This window comes from Scatophagus argus, chromosome 8, assembly GCF_020382885.2.
Source record: "Scatophagus argus isolate fScaArg1 chromosome 8, fScaArg1.pri, whole genome shotgun sequence".
NCBI classification, from domain to species: Eukaryota; Metazoa; Chordata; class Actinopteri; family Scatophagidae; genus Scatophagus; species Scatophagus argus.
The window spans coordinates 4,969,130-4,990,259 of record NC_058500.1 but is presented as its reverse complement, the minus strand read 5'-3'; the positions used below and the strand labels follow the sequence as shown (position 1 = coordinate 4,990,259).

Here is a 21,130-nt window from a genome sequence, read left to right as displayed (position 1 = left end):
AAACGTATTGCACTACTATTAATTTGCTTAAATATCTAAATTCAAATGAACACTAGTAGAATTCCATAACTACGTGTGGGTATCTGGATGAAATGTCGAGTTAATTTAGATCTGAATTTCTGAAACTGTGCATTTTCTGTATTCATCTATAGAATTCCAGCGTACAACTGCTGTCGCTCTGTTAGCCACGCGCATACATTACAATGTAAACAGGGAATAAATGAACAGCAGCCTGCAAGCAGAAAACACACTGCATGTCAAGTGGAAAAACGGTTAAACAGGAGAAGCACACTGTGAACATGAGTCATCACTCACTACCAGTGTGATTGCATTTTCCAGCAAAAAAAACCCCAAACTCTTCAGTTGTGACAATTCACAATGAAATGGAGATTCACCTTTTCAGTATACAACACGACTATGAGACTTATATGACCTGAAACATAATTGTTTTTCAAGAAATAATCCCAGACTCAGGAAATATTTAGCAATAGCACTTTATTGAACACAAACAACCCTAAGCCACAATACTGAATGACAAGACCAATTGGCTGCAGCAAACATTTTATAAAATAGATTCAGGTTTAATGTCACTAAATTGTTTTTTTTTTTTCTTTTAACGTCAGAAAGACAGATGCAGGTTTTTCCAAAACAGTGAATGATCTTTTACATATTTAACATTTTTGTAACAAATTATCATTCACATGTTCACACAAAGGAATAACAAGGCAAAGTGCTTTCAGGATTGCATTGTTGAAAAAACAAAACAAAAAAATGAATGGCTTGAGGTTTAGGTGAAACAGTGGGTGGGTGACAGGGGGTGGGACTGGTCTTGTCCTGGATTAGGCATGTGGGTGGGCGCAAGGGGCAGTGGGTAGATAGGGGGCCCTGGTCAGAAAACCTCAAACCTTTCACCTTGTCCTGTACCCCTTGTAGTCAAACTGAATGTAAAATGTCGGGGCAGTGTGGAGACAGACGCCTATCTAGCAGAATTTGGTTGGGAGCGGACAGATGGATTCGAAGGCATACGGCTCGAAGGGCTCAAACTCGCCCTCATACAGAATTACAAATCCACCTTACTATCTTACTATCTGTGACCTGTGGTATCATTATAACTGCAGGGCAATAGATGGCTGACCCATAATGAAGCTGTAAACGTTGAAATAATGTATATTAGTCTAAACAGGGAAGTATATGGACAAGAGGAAACCAAAGAAATAGATGGTGTTAATAAAAGCCAATGCATGGTTATTTATTTTCAGGAAGATGAGTCGTCTGACCATTCACCACTGAATGTTAAAGGGGATAGACTATCATCATAATCTGCATCATAACATTGTCTGGCTTCACATTCCAGTGGTATTTTGTCGTATAAATGCTTCTCATAAATATTTTTTTTTCCAACGTCAAACAGACATATACACATACAGCACAATCAAGCACACTTTTAATGTATAACTACCATTGCTTATGATAAATCTGTATTCCCGTACTGTCAATAGATTTTTTTTTTTTAAGTCAGAACAGGTGGAGAGACAAACAATGCTCAAGGCTGCAAAACAAGGAGGTAGGAGAAATGCTACTGAAAAACAGCAAGTGATGCTAACATGATCGTTCACTTAAATAATAGTGAGATGCGCCAGGCTTCGGCTCAACCTCTTGAACCATGCTAGTGCCAACAGTTGCTATTCCAGTCAGCATTTAAGGAGCAATGCTTAACAAATGAATTGGTAGATTTTCACCTTTTCTTTGTAAAATTATGTGCAATATCATTTGACCACCAAATTAAAACATCCCACAAAAACCTAAGTATTGTATCTGCCGCTTTCCTGATAACTCCAGATGCAGACTGGTGTAGCAGCTGTGGTGATTTACTAACTGAAGAAATCTTGGAGGCCCATTGTGCCTTACAAAAAAATTTGAAGAGCATCTTAACCCTAATGTTTCCAGACCAGTCATGTTCTAAATTTGCTAATTTCAACAGAGTAACTTCATTGGTCCTCTTGTCATCACAGGTCGAGAGACCACGCTGCTGGTGATGGCACTGACTCCTTTACACACAGTAGAGTAGTAGATTTGCAGATTTATAAATGAGGTAATCAGCGTTAGGCTAAATAGGGAACCCTGTCATCGACACACATGCCTACTTCATTCACCAGCAAAGCATAAACGATTCCCTCAATCAGCGGGACAGGACTGTGGAAACTGAAATCAACTTTGGAATGTCGGATGGACGAGCCAACTGTTTTTTTTTTTTGTTTGTTTTTTTTTTTAAACTTTTTAATTTTTTTGTGAAGGTGCACTGTGAAATTATTTGATTGTAACTCATCACATGCCCTGATTCAGAGTCCTTCCCCTTCATGACAAGGGCTCCTTTATATTTCCCCAAATAAGCCACTCAAAGTAAAACAGGCAACCCATTATCTATCATTTTTTAAAATCTGCAATGAATTAAGGCTGCCTCCGCAGCAGATCAAAGCCTGCTTCAAGTCCAGTTGTGAGAGGATTGTTAATAGCTTGCGAGTTGAAATGAGGTGGGAACATCTACAGTGAAGCGGACTAAAAACAAAAGACATCAAAGGGACTACCACTACTAAAAATGTCACAGAACATGCATTATACATCCTTTCCTACAGTAGGCTATTCCTAATAGCACATTCAAGGGGGCTCCTAATGGGCAAATTCTCTGATATGGCTCTGCTTTAGAGTAATCAAGTTTGATGTGAGACTACTTCCATCGTGGGCTCACAGAAGGAGCAAGACGATAAGGTGCTCCGTGAGAAGATTGCTGCCTTATTTCACCTGCACAAATACTTTGTGTCATTCAGTTCAACAGGTTCCAAAGTAAACACTGCAAAGTGTTCTGAACATTTGTTTTCCTTCGTGTAAATACATTTTCCCCCCCAAGACACATCCTCTGCTGGTGAAAACAAACGGCACTTTCAAGGGGAATGTTTCTCTAAAACCACAATCACAGGACCTCCGAGTAACAAATTCTGAAAACACATAGGCTATACAGTAGATATAAATCTCAAGAGTTTCTTAACTGTACAAGCTTTAGGCTACACGCTGAAAAGGGAGGGACACGCAAGAACCCTTAATGCTTAATATCGAAAAACAAATATAAGGCATTTTATATTTCCTTTTATCCGCATACATCACTGACAGCAGGTCTAAATATTTTTGAGAAAACGTGTCATTCAAGAAGGAAGAGGATGCATATACACATCTACACATGCAAATGAACATGTCTACTGGCTACAAACCAGAAGTCCAAACCTACAATACCATCTAAGTCCATCCACAAGAAGAAGGAAAACAAAAAGCACCTACTCAACTCTTATGGGTCAACTTGTGCACAGTCCTTTCTCTGAGCAGGCAGCTTTTAAAGTTGGACATCAATCACAGTTTTAAGAATGGAATATCAAACACTCCACTATCAAATGCCACCTCTCTGAACACAAACAAGAGGACCAACTGAAATCCTTTATTTGCTACAGATGAGTGACTTTTGGTGTTAACAAAAAAAGGGCATATTAAATATTTTTTTTCCAACTGAGGAAACAATAATAAACAAAAGGTTATTGCACTTTTATCTTTTGTCTATTTCAAACGAGGTCAGCTTGAGAGAAGATGATTCATGCCTCAATGTCGTGGTAAGACAACAAATGTCACGTCAATTCTATAGTATGATCACACTGTTATTAACACGGCACACAGCTACTACTGCAAACCTACTTGTAGTCAGTCTACCCTAAATAACACAAAACAATCTCTACAATCAATTTGCAACACAGTCACAACAAACAGTTTGCCTAAACTTGATCTTGAACGAAGGTACCGCATCATTTCACAACTTGGGTTTATATTGTGAAGTTACTGATGGTCAACGGATGCCAAAGCTGTTGAGGAGAACAATCAGAAGAAGCTCTGAAGTCGTAGACAATGGTCTTTCTACAGTTGATGTGTTACTGACAATCAAACCTCATGTGTTCTGTACTTAAGAGGAGTCGTCAGATGTTTTTTTCCTTTCATCTTTGCCTCAATTTGGTCTATAGGCTCCTTCACTCCTTGGTGTTGGGAGAGCTAACTGAGCCCAGCGATGCCTTCTTTGGATTTGTGCTTTCGTACTATTGATCCCCATCCATTCAAAGTTTGATGTGCCCTAAAATCGTATCAGTAATGTGCAATTTATTCTGCCACCCAAAGGGAGCACTCAGTCACTGGAAATGCATCATGAAATCCAGACTAATACAGAAGTTTTTCAGGCATTTTTCTTAGAACTCAGATCACACAGGGTTGAAATAATCAATGTGAGCCTATTTAGCGAAGTCTTGTACGTTCAATGTATTTTCTTTTTCCCATCATAAGGCTTCTGGGAAATACAAATGGAAGACCGTACCTTTCGGTAGTAACAAATAAAAGGCACCATGCCACCACTGTGCTCGATATTACACAGGTCCTATTGGTGGGGGGAAATGAATAACCAGGCAGGGAAGGCGGTCAAACTAGCATTAGTCATACAGTAAAACTGTATTGTTTTGACTTACAGAGGTAAAGTTTCATAGCTACCTTCATCTCCCACCTTAAATAAGACTAGACCCATCGCCCTATAAGACCTGCGCCAGAAAATCGACTCGTCTGTTGGTTGTAATGAAGAGAAACATGGTTAACTACGCTTTTCTGTTCTTAAAAAAAAAAAGGGACTTGTGCATGTTCAGGTTTGACACGCGTATATTGAAAAGTCACTCACTCTCTCTCTCTCACACACACCCACACAAACTACAAGAGAGAAATCTACACGACTGGCATCAGGAAAATCGAGAAGAAATCACAGAGGATAAATGTCAGCGTCATCACACAAAATATCACTGATGAGGTAAAACTGCAGGTCCAATAAAAAGTACAAGGTGCAGTTGGCTGCCCCTTTGTAAGGTAGAAAAACATGAGACATCTGCCGACACTAATCTAACACTTCCGCATAGATACATCTCTGATTTAGGCTGGTTTAAGCAGAATTACACTACCCACAACAAAATGGATCACAAGATTTTAACTCTTTGTTAGCATAGCTGTACAAGCATTTTGTCATAAGAATTTCCTTTCCATCAATATTTTGCGAGGTACACCACTTTCATCCCCAGTGTCCTTTGGCTCTGGATGACAGCGAGGCCAAAGCTGATTGTTTACGAGTGAATTCTGAATTCATTCATTCACAGTGGCAAATATGGCGATATCCTAACCTCTCAGAAACAATCTCTGCACCATGGCAACCTCGAGCTATGTGCTACCTCAATTGATTTGTGTGCTTCTCGACACCCAAGGATGTCTGTAAGACCAAAATTAGCCAAAAATTCTTTTTTTTTTTTAAGCAATCCAACCAAGTAGCATAACTCTACAGGTGATGCAACTTATCAGGTACTGCCAGGTGCCGTTTCCTTATTCAGATTTTAAGGCAAAAGGCTCAACAGTGGATCAGAGTGTTGAATTGAAATTTGCCATTTACTTCAAGTAAGAACCAAGACATCCATAGAGGCAAATCAATTCTATACTGTATATACCATGCTTTCTGTGGACATCAAAAATGTTTTTGTTTTTTTTCCTGGTAACACACATTATAAACCATCTTGTTATATAAACACACAACCTAGGGACTGCTTTGCCAATACCAAAGGGACTAACTATATTCTTCAAAAATGTCCAATTATACAATAGACTCTACCAACACCAATTTTAACAGAATACTTGCATTTAAGTACTAATATCCCATGCAAATATTTATATAGTTTTTCCTTGACTAATATAATTGGTGAAAAATCATGCAGCTCCAAAAAAAAAAAAAAAAATAATAATAATCCTGCCTACTTCTGAATAAGTTACTGACCAATAAGTATGATTTATGTCTAAAGGCAAATAAAGGTTTCTATGGCACTAAATGGGTGTAGCTTAGGTGCATTTCTGTCAAATATAGGCTATTTACGAGTTTGCTTCTGCAGACCTTTTTGTCCGTCTTGTTTTACTGTACTGTAAGGCAATCTCAATGGAATGGATGAACATGAATGTTAAAATTCATCTGAACTCTTGTCCTCTGTTTACCTTGTAGGCTACACTCCACACAAATGTATAGAGAAAGAAGAGCGATATTACACAACAGCAGGTCTACACTCCAACAATAATGCCAAGGGGGAAAAAAAAAACCTATCCAGACCCTCAATGCAGGAAGACTACAACACATACTGTATAATATGTAGAGAATTAGGTTATTACATGCTACCTGTATAATCATATCTACGCAAGACAAATGAAGAGCAACAGTTTAAAGTCGGGAGAAAGCTAATTGCCCTGCTCTAAACTGACCCTACATTCATTTCAGTCAAAAAATTCATGGCTCAGATTTGATGGTCAGACTGTAAACTGCTTGAACATATGCATAAATCCATTGCTGCTTTACTAAGAGGTGTTTCCCCTCTCGACACGTTTTGGCAAACAGGCCTTATTTGCGACCAAAGGTTATAACATCTAACCCGCATTTAAATCTTCCATTGGCATTTATGCTATGATTTACTGAATTGGCCTAAATGGATGGCAGTGCAATATCTGTGCTGCACACGATTACACACACTCTCTATTGCTACAATTGGACCTTTCATTGCTTTCCATTTCTGACTCCAGATATATATATTGTATATGCGCCACTTGTTAACTGTTACTAAACCAAAATTGTGAGCTAGCTTCATGCACAATCACTCAGTTAGCACTGGTATATGCAAATTAAAAAAAAAAAAAGCATGTATAAGAATACTGTGATACAACACAAGGATTCAGTTGCAACTTGTACAGCTGCAGGGGCGATGGCTCCATTTACTGGTCAGATAAAGACATCACAAGAGAAAACAATCCCTGCCCAAACAGACAGCACCTACAGAGGGACAGAGAGAGCATGTGGAGTATTTTGCGGAGCCAGCCTGAGGTGTCTGTTTCACTGGACTGACCGAGTGACTTAGGCCAGAGTCTGTAGTATTAACAGCAGGCTGGGTAATGTAATCTTGTCACTTTTTTGGGTCGGTTGCCCAGAAACAGATAACAAAAAAAAAAAAAAAAAAAGTCAGTGGGCAGTGGACACTGTCAAGAAGTACTTAGAGACAGTGCACATGTTTTTTTTGTTTGCTTTTTTTTTTTTTTTTTTTTTTTAAATAATGCATTGTTTGAGTACAATTGTGTTGCAGCCTTTGCTTGTCTTTAGAAACTCTTCCTTCCTGTACTCAGCAGCAACACACATGCATGTAAACATAAGTACATACATTACATCTGCTCTATTTTGCACACTTAGAACCTGAATGTACTAAAGTGCGTGCTCGACTATCTAATTAAGTGCTGTGGGATTAGGGTTAAAAAAGAATTAAATTACAGAACATCCCATCAAATAATGTAGACATAATCATCCTGCTGCGATCTGATTGGATTAATAAATTCTGCCTGCTGCTTCAGCACAGATCCTGAGATTACAAAAAATTATGTACCTATTCCTAATATTAATAATACAACTGCTCTCCTAGAAATTATAAATTGCGCAATAGAACAAAAGCTGGGGGGAGTCACCAATTCAGTCAGTTATGGTAATCAGTTATGGAGGTCAATTACTGAGTGATTACTGCTCCGAAATGGTCTTTTAGTAAATGAAGCAAAAATACATTAAAGACTTTTCGCAGGGGTATTTAACGACACAGCCTGATCTAGGTCCTCATCTCTCATCCAGTCATCTAATGTGTGCAATTGTGCCACTTCATTACCAGTGGATATGAAGTTATCACACCAATGAAAACAATCTGACTCAGTGTAATTTAACCACCAGCAGATGGTCTAAAAAAGTAAAAATGACAAAATAGCATAAAGATAACATCTAAACGTCACAAACAGCTCTAGTGGTCCAATACAATCATCTTTAGTATGCTTAGTACCAGAAATGGGATGAGGAGACAACAAAATGAACACCAAAAACAAAACAAAACAAAACAAAAAAACCCCAAAAAAAACAAACAAAACAAAAAGAAGAAGAAAAAGCACATATTTGGATTTCTGCTATTCCTGAAATCTAAACAACAGGTATTGGCCTAAGCTAAGATCCCTCTCCTTTTCCTCTTAGCCCTATTTGCTTCTATAAGGGATATCAACTCCCTGGTCACTGATAATGCTGGAACATATCAAATATGCCAAGCAAATTCATTTTCCACTGGATACTACGTGGTTCAATGCTGTCGCTATCAAATGGGTGGAAAGATCTCAAGGCTAATCATACTCTGCCGTTAAGCAATCCAAATGAAATGATGCGTTACGGAAGGCATGGGTCAAAAGGCATTTCATGAGACGCCGTAAAGGCAATCCAGTGCATTTGTGTTGACACTGACAGTAAAATGCCCGGCACAAACAAAGCCATTCGTTTAGTCTTTAGGTAACTTTTCATGAAATAATAAAGAGAAACAGAAAAAAAATGAAAAATTAAACACATTCCAGGGAAACAAAAGCCCTTGTGACAGTGATTGTCTATTCAAGAACATTAAAACAAAAAGGCCAAAAGAAAATATTGCTTGAAAACTGCCCAATAAAAATAGCAGACAACACTCTTTATCGGTTCAAATTGATCGGAATTGACCACCGAGGAGTTGAGATATGAGCTATCAGATGTTTAAGACTAGTTCGCCAGCTCCGAGAAAAATTCCTTTAGTGAAAGCTTGTTAAAACTGCAATGCCGATGGCCAGTTCAACTTCAAAAACACAAAGAAAAAACATCATGAGTGCCTAAAAACCAAAACTGATTGCTCTCTTTCGATAATTAGGCCATTCAAATTGAATTCAATTCAATGAAGTCTTTTCCAAAAAACACTGTTTAAGAGATGGGAACTTAATTGAAATGGCTTGTTCACTTATGTGCTCAGATATATGATGCTTTGATGAGGTGTTGTTGGCAGATATTACTAGTAAAGCCTTCATCTAGAAATAAACAAGGCCTCAGTCAGTCACTATCTTACAGTAGTTCTCTAGTCCTACAAAAAGAGAACGTTAGGCCTACGGACCCTGGGTGAAGATGAAGCAGCTGCTAAACGAGTTGACGAGGTATATCAAGATCTATTGTCTTTCTCTATACAGTACAGTTCATCTCAAATAAATAATTTATAGCCATAATAGTGTTGATCAACTTTGGTCATAAGTTATATGCTTAGAAACATTCTAGCTTAACAAACACTTATTTAGCATCTTTAAAACATGAAGTCAGCATTAAGAACAAACCGATGTTACAATGCTGACCCGAGCATGGCTCTCCTTTGGAAGGAGACGTGCTAACGTATTCAGCAGCATTACCAAATTATCTTAAAATGCCAAACAATTCTAGGCCGTACATTTAAAGTACACTATGGAATTAACATCATTGTGACCCTTTTCCAAATTTTTCAGATTGTACTGTAGTACACAAGCATTGCACTCTTAAGCAAAATTTAGATTTTCCCTTGTGTGGTTCCTTCATAAAAATCTAAGCTAACGGACAATAAAAAAAACAAAAACAAAAAAAAAAAAAAGAAAGGAAAAAAAATAATCAAAAAACAAACAAAGAAATTCTTTGATCGTTCTTTTGGGAAGGCTCTGCGTTCCTCTACAAGGTCACCACAAATCATTAAACATGATATGACTTTTCTATTGAATGATATGAATAGTAAGACAGTCGAGGTTACAGCAATATCCATGCTCTTAGATGTCAGTTATATAATTATGTCAATGTGGTTTTAAAGGGTTAAATGGTTTAGAGATGGCCAGATTGCTAGTGTTTGTTTTGGATGCCACACTTCATTTGAGTGACCTTGTAGAGCAATAACGCCTCTATATATTAAGCACTACTAGGAGATGGAGGAATGGGATCTAATTGCATATTAGGTTTGACTGCACCTCAAGAGAAGACCAAACACTCACGCACACACAGACACACAAACACGTACATACACAGAACAGACATGAGGGTGGGTGCTCTCCTGGTCCTCAGGGCCATGTTAAAGGGAGCCCCCCCCAGTCCCCCCCTCCCCCAGTGGTGATGATGGTGATAGCAGCTGACTGAGGGGGGCACCAGACCTCACTCAGACAGACACCCGTCCAGGCCAACCGGTGCACCGTGACGATCTTTGACGTAGCCATTGTGGAGGCCATTGCTGGGCAGGGGGGCGCAGGTGGCGGTGATGCCGCAGTGCTTCAGCAAGTTGAGACCCGGGGATTGGGAGACGGTGGGAGAGGAGCAGGAGCAGGAGGAAGGGTCCCGCTGGGGGAAAGGCTTCATGGTAGAGAGGATCAGAGCCAGGCAGTCAGCCACATCCTTGTTGGGAGCACAGGCCAGGGCTGGGGTGTGGCCTGATGGACAGACAGATTCACATCAGTGCAAGCAAACGACTTGATCTTACAACTGTATCTGTAAATCAGAGCGGATGAACCGAAATGGCTGACAACGTGTGAAAAGGCCTCACCTTCCTCATCCACAGCCAGCACCGTGGCTCCTCTACTCAACAGTGCCTGCACCACCGTAGCCAGGCCGTTACGTGCTGCCAGATGGAGGGGCCTGGTGGAGAACAAGGGAGACTGTAAGAAACGACTGGGAGATGTGCTTTTCATCAGCTAAAACGTGAGCAGAAAACCCCATACAGTCTCAGACTGACGGCCATATGTAAAACAATAATGCAGAGTTTTATGACTGTGAATGAAAAAGGATTGGTGCAAAACCAAGTCATACACAACACAACTATCACAGGGGAATCAGTAAAATTACTAAAAACAAAACCTAGACAAACATGGTCCATACTGTATGCCAAGGCTATTGGATATGTCGGCTCAGTTATTCACAGTAAATCTCAATAAACTCTGTTCTTTGACAAAATGTTACTAGCTTCTCACATTTGCAGAGCGCTGTTGGTGGCGTTTATGAGTGTTGGACTGTGGATCTCCCCCAGAATCAGCAGGGCACACATCTCATGAGCCTGAGGGGGGGAAAAAAAAAAGATAAAGAAAGAAAATGCAGAGCTTCTCTGTATCGCTGCTACCTGCTTTGAAATCAAAGAAAACATACCTCATTACACTCACGCGAACAAACATAGCTAATCAAAGAGAAATTGTTCTCGCCCAAGTTCTCAGATTTCTTTTTCTAATGCTCTGACTTGGGGATCTTGTGGATAATTTTGATGAGTACCTTGCTGCAGGCCAGGTGCAGGGCAGTGTTCCTGTTTTCATCCAGCAGTGTCAGGTCAGCCTTGGCCCGGTGAAGGAGGATGGCTGGGAACACAAAAACATTTATTTCCTGCAACTACAGATGTCCTGATTGGATAATTATAGTCACAGGAGACCTATTCAAGCCTGTATCCAACAGCTATGTACCCTTGAGAAAACAACTAGCTCTTAAAAATCCCACGGGAATACCAGGTCAAAGACGTACCCACGGTGCCACTGTGTCCCTTGTCAGCGGCTACCATCAGAGCAGAGCGCCCACTTTTGTCCACTGTATTGATCTCTGCCCCATGGCGAAGCACCAGCTGAAGTCCTGCAACATCCTCCGCAAATGCAGCAGCATGCAGTGGGGTCCTACAGGCACAGACAGAGATGGCGCTTCTACTTACTGTATGATTAGTGTTAGGGCTGTGGGCCTGTGGCTAGAAAGACCGGGTTCAGTCTACTACTAATTCTACAATGATGAGAAACAAATTTGATATTAGCTTAATATGCTATTTCTTTAGGATCTGTGCTACATACTTTCTTTCTCAATTGGAGCTCTTTCCACAGAAACTAGTTAAGTCTTTTGTTCTGCAGCCTCACCTTCCTTTGGCATCTCTGGTGTTAATCATGTGGACCCCAGCAGATTCCAGCAGCCTCTCTGCAGCACCGCTGTGGCCATTTATCCTACAAGCAAAACAACTGGGTTACTGAAATAATGATTTTAACCAAAACAATAAACATGTATTTTTCCCCCCAGATTACAAGTAATTGGTTTTGACACAGTAAGATACAGGACAAGGGAATATTCCAAGTCAATACTCACAGAGCACAGTGCAGGGGGGTGAAAGGATTTCCCTCTTCATGGTTAAATGTTTTAAATTCAAGTAAAACCTCCAAACAGTCTTCATGCCCTGACAAAAAATAAACATCATTATAAACAACAGATGTTACAGCGATTAACCGCAGGTTTGGGGATTAGCCATTTCCAGTTGTTCAAACTGAGCAAACCTTTGTAAGCAGCCCAGTGTAATGGGGTGTATTGTTTGTTGTCCAGCAGTTTATCTTGTGGGTCTGTTGCCATGGCGGCCTGCATCACACTAGCCAGGATCTCTGTATGGCCTCTGGATGCAGCGTAGTGCAGCGGTGTGCTACCCTGGGCGTCCCGACAAAGTGCAGAAGCTTTGTGCTCCAGCAGGGCTGTCACACAGTCATCATGACCCAAAACCGCCTGAACAAACACCAGCAAGAAGTGATGAGACAATCTCTATCCATAAAATCAACAGTACAAAGTGAGAAAGACCACAGTCACATTGAATTTACATTGAGGACAGATCAATTCTGGGATCACAGCGGCTTAAATTGAGGCTACTTTCCTGTACAGGAATTTCTGAATTTAAGATAAGAATGATGGTTCAGTCTTTTACAGACAGGAGAAATTACCAGTGCTGTTGGATGCAGCTTAAATATATCAGGCAGAATTTTTAAATGAGTCCTCATTTAACTATATTGTCTACACTACTTTATCTGGTAGTGAAAAATAAGTTGAAACACTTTTTGTGTTGTCACTTGCACTGTATTTAAAGCACGCTATGCTGGATGCACCCAGCTTTTTGACCTACCCCTCTGTGCAAAGCTGTGCTGCCCCTTTTGTCCTTAGCATCTGGCAAGGCTCCCTTCTCCAGCAGGAAGTGGACACAGTCAGTGTGACCTCCCAGAACAGCTAGCATCAGAGGCGTCCTGAAGAGGGTAGAGGTGACAAGAGAGATGTGCTTTTTCACTGATTACTGGCCAAATAAGCTTCAGGCATTAACCTGTTCTTGAAAGCTGAATAAACCAACTGAAGCCAATATTTTCAAAAAAAACAAAAAAAAACCAACTCACTGGCCAAATTTGTCTGCAATGTTGATGAGATCCCCCTCCTCTCCATAATCAATCATCATGCGCAGGCAGTCTGTGTGACCATTGGCAGCTAGTATGAAAAAACAAAGTACAAGAGAAGGAATAAGATAAAACTGACTGTTCACGGTGGTAACTATCAGCAACAATGTTATCATCCCAGCAGAGAGCAGCATACCTGCAACATGAATTGGAGTCCACATGCAGCGGTTGTCATTGAGGAGACAGGAGGCCCCCTGAGCCAACAGCACCTCCACACATCGGGTGTAGCCTTTCTGGGCAGCCAAGTAGAGCACAGAACGGCCTGCAGCGTCCTGCATATCCACATAAGCTGCAGTCTCTGTCAGCACACGCAGCGCCTGCCAGTGGCCCTTATCAGCCTGAAGGGGCAGAGGAAGGCAGTCACAACTTTGCATCGACCTGACATTAAGAGGGTGATTACAGTCGGTGTCGACCCAGAGGGCGGGTTTAATGTGGAACACTTACAGCAAGATGCAGTGGACTGACTGGAATACTGCTCTCTATGTCTCCTAGTGCATTAAAAGACATCTCCAGGAGCTAAGAAAACAAACCACATCAGTGGGTTCAATTATTTTTACTTCAAAAGAAGTACACATATTCAGGACTACACACATTAATATCAAGCCTATAACAAGCATTTTTTCAACAAACACAACCTGCAGAAACAAACCTATTAAATAATCATTTTTGGCTAAAGGACACTTAATTACTGCTACTGCTTGCTACTTAACATTTTTCACTAAAGGACAGAATAAATGGATAAATGTGTTAAATTTGAAAGTTCTGTAAGTATTGCACACACTATAGTCCACAGTTATGTTATCGGCTTGGGTGGAATCTGTGTCGGGGTTATGTGTCATATTTGTGACATATGAATGATTAATGTGAATTCAGATTAAACACACTCAGACTCACCAACTCCAGGTTCTGTTTGTTGCCATGGTAAGCTGCATAGTGAACAGCACTGTAACCCTTTGAGTTGACCATCGATGGATCAGCACCATTGTCCAAAAGATGCTCCAAGCAGCTGGTATTAAAAAACAACAACAACGAGAACATACATTTTAGGCAGAGGATAAAAAATAGCAGCACTGATAACAGGGGCCTTTGGACGCATTTTTTTTCCCATAAGCAAACTTTGTGTCCGTGGATGTGAAGATTTAATTGCATTAAGACATGTTCAGATGAAGGAGAGCAAAAGAGAAGAACTCACAAGTACGACTCCTTTGCCTCGTCCTCATCGTTCTGATGGTTCCCAGAAAAATGACGATCAACTCTGAAAAGATCAATAATTGCTTTGCTTCAATAAACTTTCTATGGGTCGGTATAACACGCATCATTGAAAAACTGCACATTCCTCAGTGAGTTGTTTAGTTATACTAACAATCTAAAAATTGTTGATGCTCAGAAGTTAATGTAATTTGACTATGAACCCAAATATTCTGTATATTTACATAAAAGTAAACTGTAAGCTGCTTATACTGAACAAGAATGACTATTGATCAAAAATACAGAAAGCTGAGAAATACAGAAAAACACAGAAATATAGCCTAGGAACTCTTTGAAAAATATTTTGGCTCATTAACCGTTTGTGATTTTTCTAATCCACCTGTGTTTAACATAACAGTCTGCCGTACTTGAACAGACTTTGGGGGCCTGTGCTGCTTTGGTGTTTCAGACAGAGACGAGTTTTCTAACCTGCTGAAGGCTTGAGAGGCGGCAGAGTAGTGCAGGGGAGTACAGCCTGTCTGATCAGGCTCGTTGACCTCAGCGCCAGCGCTCACCAGGGTCACAGTGCACTGGTACCTCCCATTAGCAGCCGCATAGTGCAACGGTGTCCTGTGGGCAGGATGCAGGGAGAGAGAGAATACAGTCATACAAACTGAGCACTTTAATCACTGTTACAGCATCAGTTAAAATTAGCAGCAAATTAAAAAGACATCTAAGAAAGATGACAGGAAACTCACCTTCCCATTATGTCTCTCTTATTCAAGTCGGTACCGCTACTTAAGAGCAAGTTCAGACATTCAACATTTCTGCAAGGAAGGATGGCGACAGGAATTAAACAGATGACTTCTGATACCAGAATATCTTTGACATACTTTAATATTCCAGTGACAAAACAGACATTGCGTCTTACCCTCCAGAGGCAGCAGCGTGTAGACAGGTCCTCCCAAAGTTGTCAGGGGTGTTTATGTCAAACCCAGCCGATAGTACGTGCTCCTTACTCATAGATGAAACTATACTATACAGCTGACCTGTAGGGTAATGAACAAACAGATGGCGGTAACAGGTATGTCCAAGTGTATATAAGCTTAGATAGTGAAATTAATCCAAGTGCACACAGGTATGGAACGAACCTGAGGAGAGTAACTTGCGACAACAGTCTGAAAACCCGTACAGCACAGCTAAGTGCAAGGGGAACATTCCATGGATCCCACGTCTGCAAATGCAATCAAAGCATTTTTATACACATTTTGAAGTACTGCATCAGAAATTTGATAAAAATCAGTGCACGCAGTGAAAGGGGGAAACTAAAAAATTCAATGGTGTAAAAATGATTTTGCAAAAAGAAAGAATCAAGATGCCTAAATAAGATGGAAACACCTGACGCAGCCAATATTTAACAGGCATGACTGACCAGCTTTTTCTGCACAGAAAATGGGGATGAGAAGAGAGCGTGGTGAGGTGGTGTTTTTCCCGTTATTCCTGTTAAGATTCCCATTCCCAAATTAATCCTCACAGATGATATGAATTGGCTTCTTTTGCTCCTTCTTCTCCTTTGCAGTGGGGTTTAATAGCATTTGGCAAACAACTGGATTTATTCACCCACACCAGTTGATGGAAACGTGTCTAATTTGCATATTCACACATCAAAGTGTGGTTTTTTTTTTTTGCAATTAAAATTTGTTTTTTGCTGTGTTTTTACAATCTACTGGCACAACTACATTAATCAGCAATACCTGGCCGTGTCTGCTCCGTTGGTCATCAGAGTGCTGATCAGCAGTTCATGGCCGTACTTAGCAGCAACGTGGAGAGGAGTATTGCCATACTTATCCACGCAATCAATTTCCCCACCTGACGGAAAGGAGAGAAGATGGAGTGAATCAAATACCCACGAAGAGCAGCGAAAAGCCAGCACTAACAGATCAGTCTGACGGATCGGTCACCGTTACCATTTTGGATGAGGATCTGAGAGCGTGTGAAGCGTCCATGAATGGCTGCCATGTGCAGGGGGCTCTTCCCTTCTTTGCTCTGGGGAGGGAAGTTATTTTTATTCATTTCATTTATAACGGAATCAAAATTCAGTTATCAGACTTTGAGAAAGCTCCAGAAAACTGCTACAACCACAGTGAACAAAGTCGGTTTGACAACTCAGCATCTCCACCTTAATCCTTTACATTTATTCTCTAAGCAATGTTTCTGAAGGTGGCAGCAGATAAGCAGTTTTGACTGTTTGCTGTTAATATAAACTTGAAGTGACAGGCCTAACTTTACAGTAAACAGGCACCACTGCCTCTCATATTCTGAATTCTGTTTATTCTTGGACAATATAATCCAAACTGAGAAGCAGCATAAAGGTCTTGACTATCCTCATGCACTCCCTTTTCACACATGCTCTGGCAATACTGTAATTTCTGGCAGCATGTGAAGTAAACACAGAAGCTCAATCTTTGCTCCTTCTCAATAACCTCCTTCATATGTTGATTCAATCATTAAGCCTATAGCTACAACCCAAACACACTGTTTTTTAATATCTAGTTTTAGATTTAGTGTAAAAGAAGAAAATCAAATTGTGTTTATTTGACCTTTATATTTAATAATGCATTTGAATGAAACATCAACAGGATTTTTGCTTCAGAAGCATTCTGATTTCCATTTCTAGTTCCAGCAGTATTGACCAGACACGCTGGAGTAGGCTTTGGCTGCAAGCAGGTGAACAGTCGACATGGAGACCAAAAGAGGCAGAATGCGATGGCATCACCCATCATCTAACACCTATGTTAAACTTAACCATTTGTTAAAACAATTCGGTCACAGACGTCGCCTCTCAACTCCAACTCCATTCTTGTGACTCGAGCTGTTAAACAGGTTGTTAACAACGAGCAAAGCACAGAAGAGGAAGGATATCCGCCGACTACACCAGAAGCCTCAAAACATTGGCTAACTCACCCTCAGACAGCAGCTGGGGTTGATAACAGCCCGACCAAACAAGAAGAAAATGTATTCTACGATCATCTGCACTTTTAGAGGAGCTGACCATATAAGAATTTATGATGATCACTAATACTAATAACTGGAACAAATAAAGCACAGTCGTTTCTATTTATGATTCTGCAGCACATTTCATACCTGCTGGTTGACATCTGCCCCATTGTTGACCAGCAACTCCAGACAGAGGGCACCGTTGGTGGAGACAGCGGCCAGGTGCAAAGGGGTGTAGCCGCACTTATTGGGCTGGTTAACATTAGCTCCGTGGTTCACCAGCTCGGTAGCCACTGCCTCCTGTCCCATGTAGCAAGCCACATGGAGCGGAGTGTTTCCAAAGCCATTGGGCTCATCGATCTAACAGTAAAACACAAATGTGACACCACATCAGACTGTATCTAGAGCCTGAAAGGGAGGATTCCCGTTAACGTCAAATCACTCACTTCTGCCCCCATCCTCAGTAGGTACTTTACAATTTCGATGTGACCACTTGCAGCAGCTGCATGGAGAGGTGTGTAGCCCTGCTTATCCTTGCAGCTCTTGTCTGCACTACGGGACACCAGCAACTTCACAACCTCCACATGCCCTAAGGGGAACAAACAAGAGTTTTAGCGCAATACTGACCACAAATACTGAGTAAAGTGGACAAATTTCAATTTCACTGTATAAGTGACTATGCAATGACAATAAACACCATCACTATGTTCATAAGTGGTTTCACAAGACTGTAATACAAGGACTTGGCCCTGTTATGGCAGCTCATCTTAACAATGAAAATATGTGCAGAGCAGCACTGGCCAGAAAGTAAAACTTGCTTACCCAAGTAAGCAGCACAATGGATAGGCTGCCTCTCCTTTTTATCGATGGCACTCAGGTTGGCCCCTTTGTTCAGCAGCAGCTTCACCATCTATAATAGCAATGAATAAAATTGCAGAATAACCACTCTTAATTTCCCATAATTTAATGAAGCCCCTAGAAGGGAGGGTAATAACTAAGACCTTACCTCCTGGAACCCACTCTGAGCAGCATGGTGCAGGGCAGTTCTGCCCGTGCGATCTGCCATGTTCAGGCTGCTCAGCTGGGTCAGCAGAGCCTCTGCGCAACGTGTGGCACGGTTGGCAGCCGCCACATGCAGCGGAGTCTGCCAGAACTTGTCTCGTGCGTTTGCCTCTGCTCCACGCCTCAGCAGCAGACCCACTGCCCTCTAAGCAGAAGGGAGTAACAACAAGAGCTTAAAGCATATATCATATCTGTGGTTTCCTCCAGTCAGCACAGCATGTCTGCTGCAGTTCTATAATTACATAACAGAATTAACGGGATGAAGTCATCTCACTGAGAGATAATTAGACTGTTTTTAATGGCAAAAGGAAATGAGTTTATTACTTACTTCATTCCTGGAAGCAGCCGCCCTGTGCAACGGGGTCAACCATACGTGGTCTTTAGCATTTACAGTGGCACCTGGCAGACAAAAGAAGAACAAGCACAAAACCAACATCAACCATTTCTCAGGGGTCACAGGGATGTTGGAGGTGAGAAGAGTAAAAAGCTGCACAGTGACTTGACAACAGGGGGGTGCAGGATTAAGTGTGCACCACATTTCACTCAACACATACGAGTCCAAATTCATAGCCAATACTCTACGCAGACAAAATATTGGGACACATCTCTTTATCACTGAATTCAGGTGTGGTACGGGGCTGTTTTTCAGAGGTTGGGCTTGGCCCCTGACTTCCAGTGAAGGGAAATAATGCTCAATGCTTCAGCATACCAAGACATTTTGGACAATGCTATGCTTCCAACTTTGTGGCAACAGTTTGTTGAAAGCCCTTTTCTATTCCAGCATGACTGAGCCTCAGTGCACAAAGCAAAGCTCCATAAAGACATGGTTGGATGAGTTTGGTGTGGAAGAACTTGACTGGCCCACACTGAGCCCTGACCTCAACCCCATCCAACACCTTTGGGATGAACTGGAAAAGAGATTGTGAGTCAGGCCTTTTGGTCCAACATCAGTGTTTAACCTCACAAATTCTCTACTGTACAAATGGGCAAAAATTCCCCCAGGAAAATCTTGTGGAAAGTCTTTCCAGAAGAGTGGAAGCTGATGTAGCTGCAAAGCTGCCTACGTATTTAGAATGTAATGCCGTTAAAGTCATTGTTTGTGTAATTATCGGGAGTCCCAATCCTTTTGTCGTTATAGTGTATCAGAAATGTATGCAGTTCACTCACCTGATTCAATGAGGAGGTCCATTATATGGACGTCACCCACACAGGCAGCAGCATGAAGTGGCGTACGGCGCTCTTGGTCCTGTGGGACCAACCGAGGGGAAAATGACGTTTGATTTTCACAGTTAACGGATATTGCGGGGAACAAGTACTTCATGAAACGAACCCATATAGCAGTGTAACTTTGTGTATATCATACATACCAGTGCATTGACATCCTCCTTTTTGTGCAATAGTAGTTGAACTTCTTCAGCATTACGATTGAAGATGGCCTGGACCAGAGGAGGCTGCAATACAGAAATACCTGCTAACTTACTGCTATAATAGCGATGCATGCAATTACGTTGATCCGGTGCGACAGTTCGGATACGTCCATCACACAATGAGCAAGATATTTTTTGTTGGTTATAGTAGCTAACTATACCGTGAAACTGTGAATTATAATTATGCTAAATGTACGGTAAGTGCGTTTACTTCGAATCTTGTTTCTTTCAGCAAATACACTGAGCCCTGGCTGAGGCCTACAGGCCCTTGTCTCAATGATCGTACGTCAGCTAGCCTAACAGCTCTAACTGGCTAATTCTGCTACAGAGCTGGCCCCGACCCAGAGCAGGGCCCAGACAAGACCTGCATCAACGTACGTTAGCGTGTGAATGTCGCGCAAAGCTAATCACGAGGGATTATAACATCTTACTTGTAACATTCATTTCAGTAAACATGCACAACCAATAAGCCAAAAGGGAAACAAATCGTTAAGAGAATACGACTGAAGATGTTGCGCACAAAAGCAGGTCCTTCCCAGCAAATAGACTGCGCCAGAGCACAAACACGGAGCGGGCTCTTTCAGCCTACCTGGTCTGCAATGTTGAGTACTCCCATCTCCCAAACTCAGCCAGGACGGAGCTCCTTCATGAGGATAAAACTTCGAGGTATACTGCGGTGCGCTACTGTATCCACTTTTCAGACTACACCCATAGCAGGTTGCAAACAGAAATGCGGTCTTGATCTGTCACTGTTGTTGTCTGTATCCTATGTCTGGTCTGACGATACAGGCTACGACTGTGCTGGTCCGCCTACAGGCGTGGCGGTCTGTTTTCGCCTCCTAGGGTGAAATGGTGCCACCGCGTGGAAGAAAACGGTACAGCATTTAAACCGAGAGGGACAAACTGAATGGGTGAAGCGAGCAGTGGTTTTCATTAGCAGTTCTCATCGCTAATTGCAAACTACAGAGAAAAATATTATTGAAATGTAGGTCTGTAAATGTATATCTTAAATGTATATAAATGTATATCTGTCTGTTACACAAATTAAGACATTATTTTCCAAGTCAAAGTTACGATGCGAATCATGCAATTATTGTCCTTAAAGGAGAATAGAAAATCGGTTTCCACATTATATATTTACGTTAAAATAAATATTCTAGATTAATTCAAACAACCAGCTTTTGTTAGCTTTTATATCTTAAAATGATCAAATAAAAGAGAAATAAAAACAGCCTTTAGCCTCCAACACAATAGGGGGCAGCATTTCACCGCAGAGCCGTTCG

The 21,130-nt window shown here is 41.2% G+C and overlaps 1 protein-coding gene across 1 annotated transcript; it reads right to left on the bottom strand.

The window, feature by feature from the left end:
- Nucleotides 1-478: 478 nt before the first annotated feature.
- On the bottom strand, nt 479-20,663 carry ankrd52a (ankyrin repeat domain 52a). The gene is made up of 28 exons (XM_046395730.1): nt 20,437-20,663; nt 19,788-19,871; nt 19,588-19,666; nt 18,749-18,819; nt 18,365-18,565; nt 18,181-18,268; nt 17,805-17,947; nt 17,506-17,718; nt 16,329-16,407; nt 16,116-16,230; nt 15,513-15,595; nt 15,293-15,410; nt 15,120-15,188; nt 14,851-14,991; nt 14,366-14,428; nt 14,068-14,179; nt 13,618-13,689; nt 13,310-13,511; nt 13,117-13,204; nt 12,855-12,972; nt 12,244-12,463; nt 12,059-12,146; nt 11,836-11,919; nt 11,459-11,604; nt 11,216-11,298; nt 10,924-11,006; nt 10,500-10,591; nt 479-10,386 (listed from the first exon to the last, which is right to left on the bottom strand). Exons 1-28 carry the CDS (start codon nt 20,461-20,463, stop codon nt 10,115-10,117), a joined length of 3,234 nt encoding a protein of 1,077 aa, XP_046251686.1. The 5' UTR covers nt 20,464-20,663; the 3' UTR covers nt 479-10,114.
- Between the last annotated feature and the right edge of the window lie 467 nt (nt 20,664-21,130).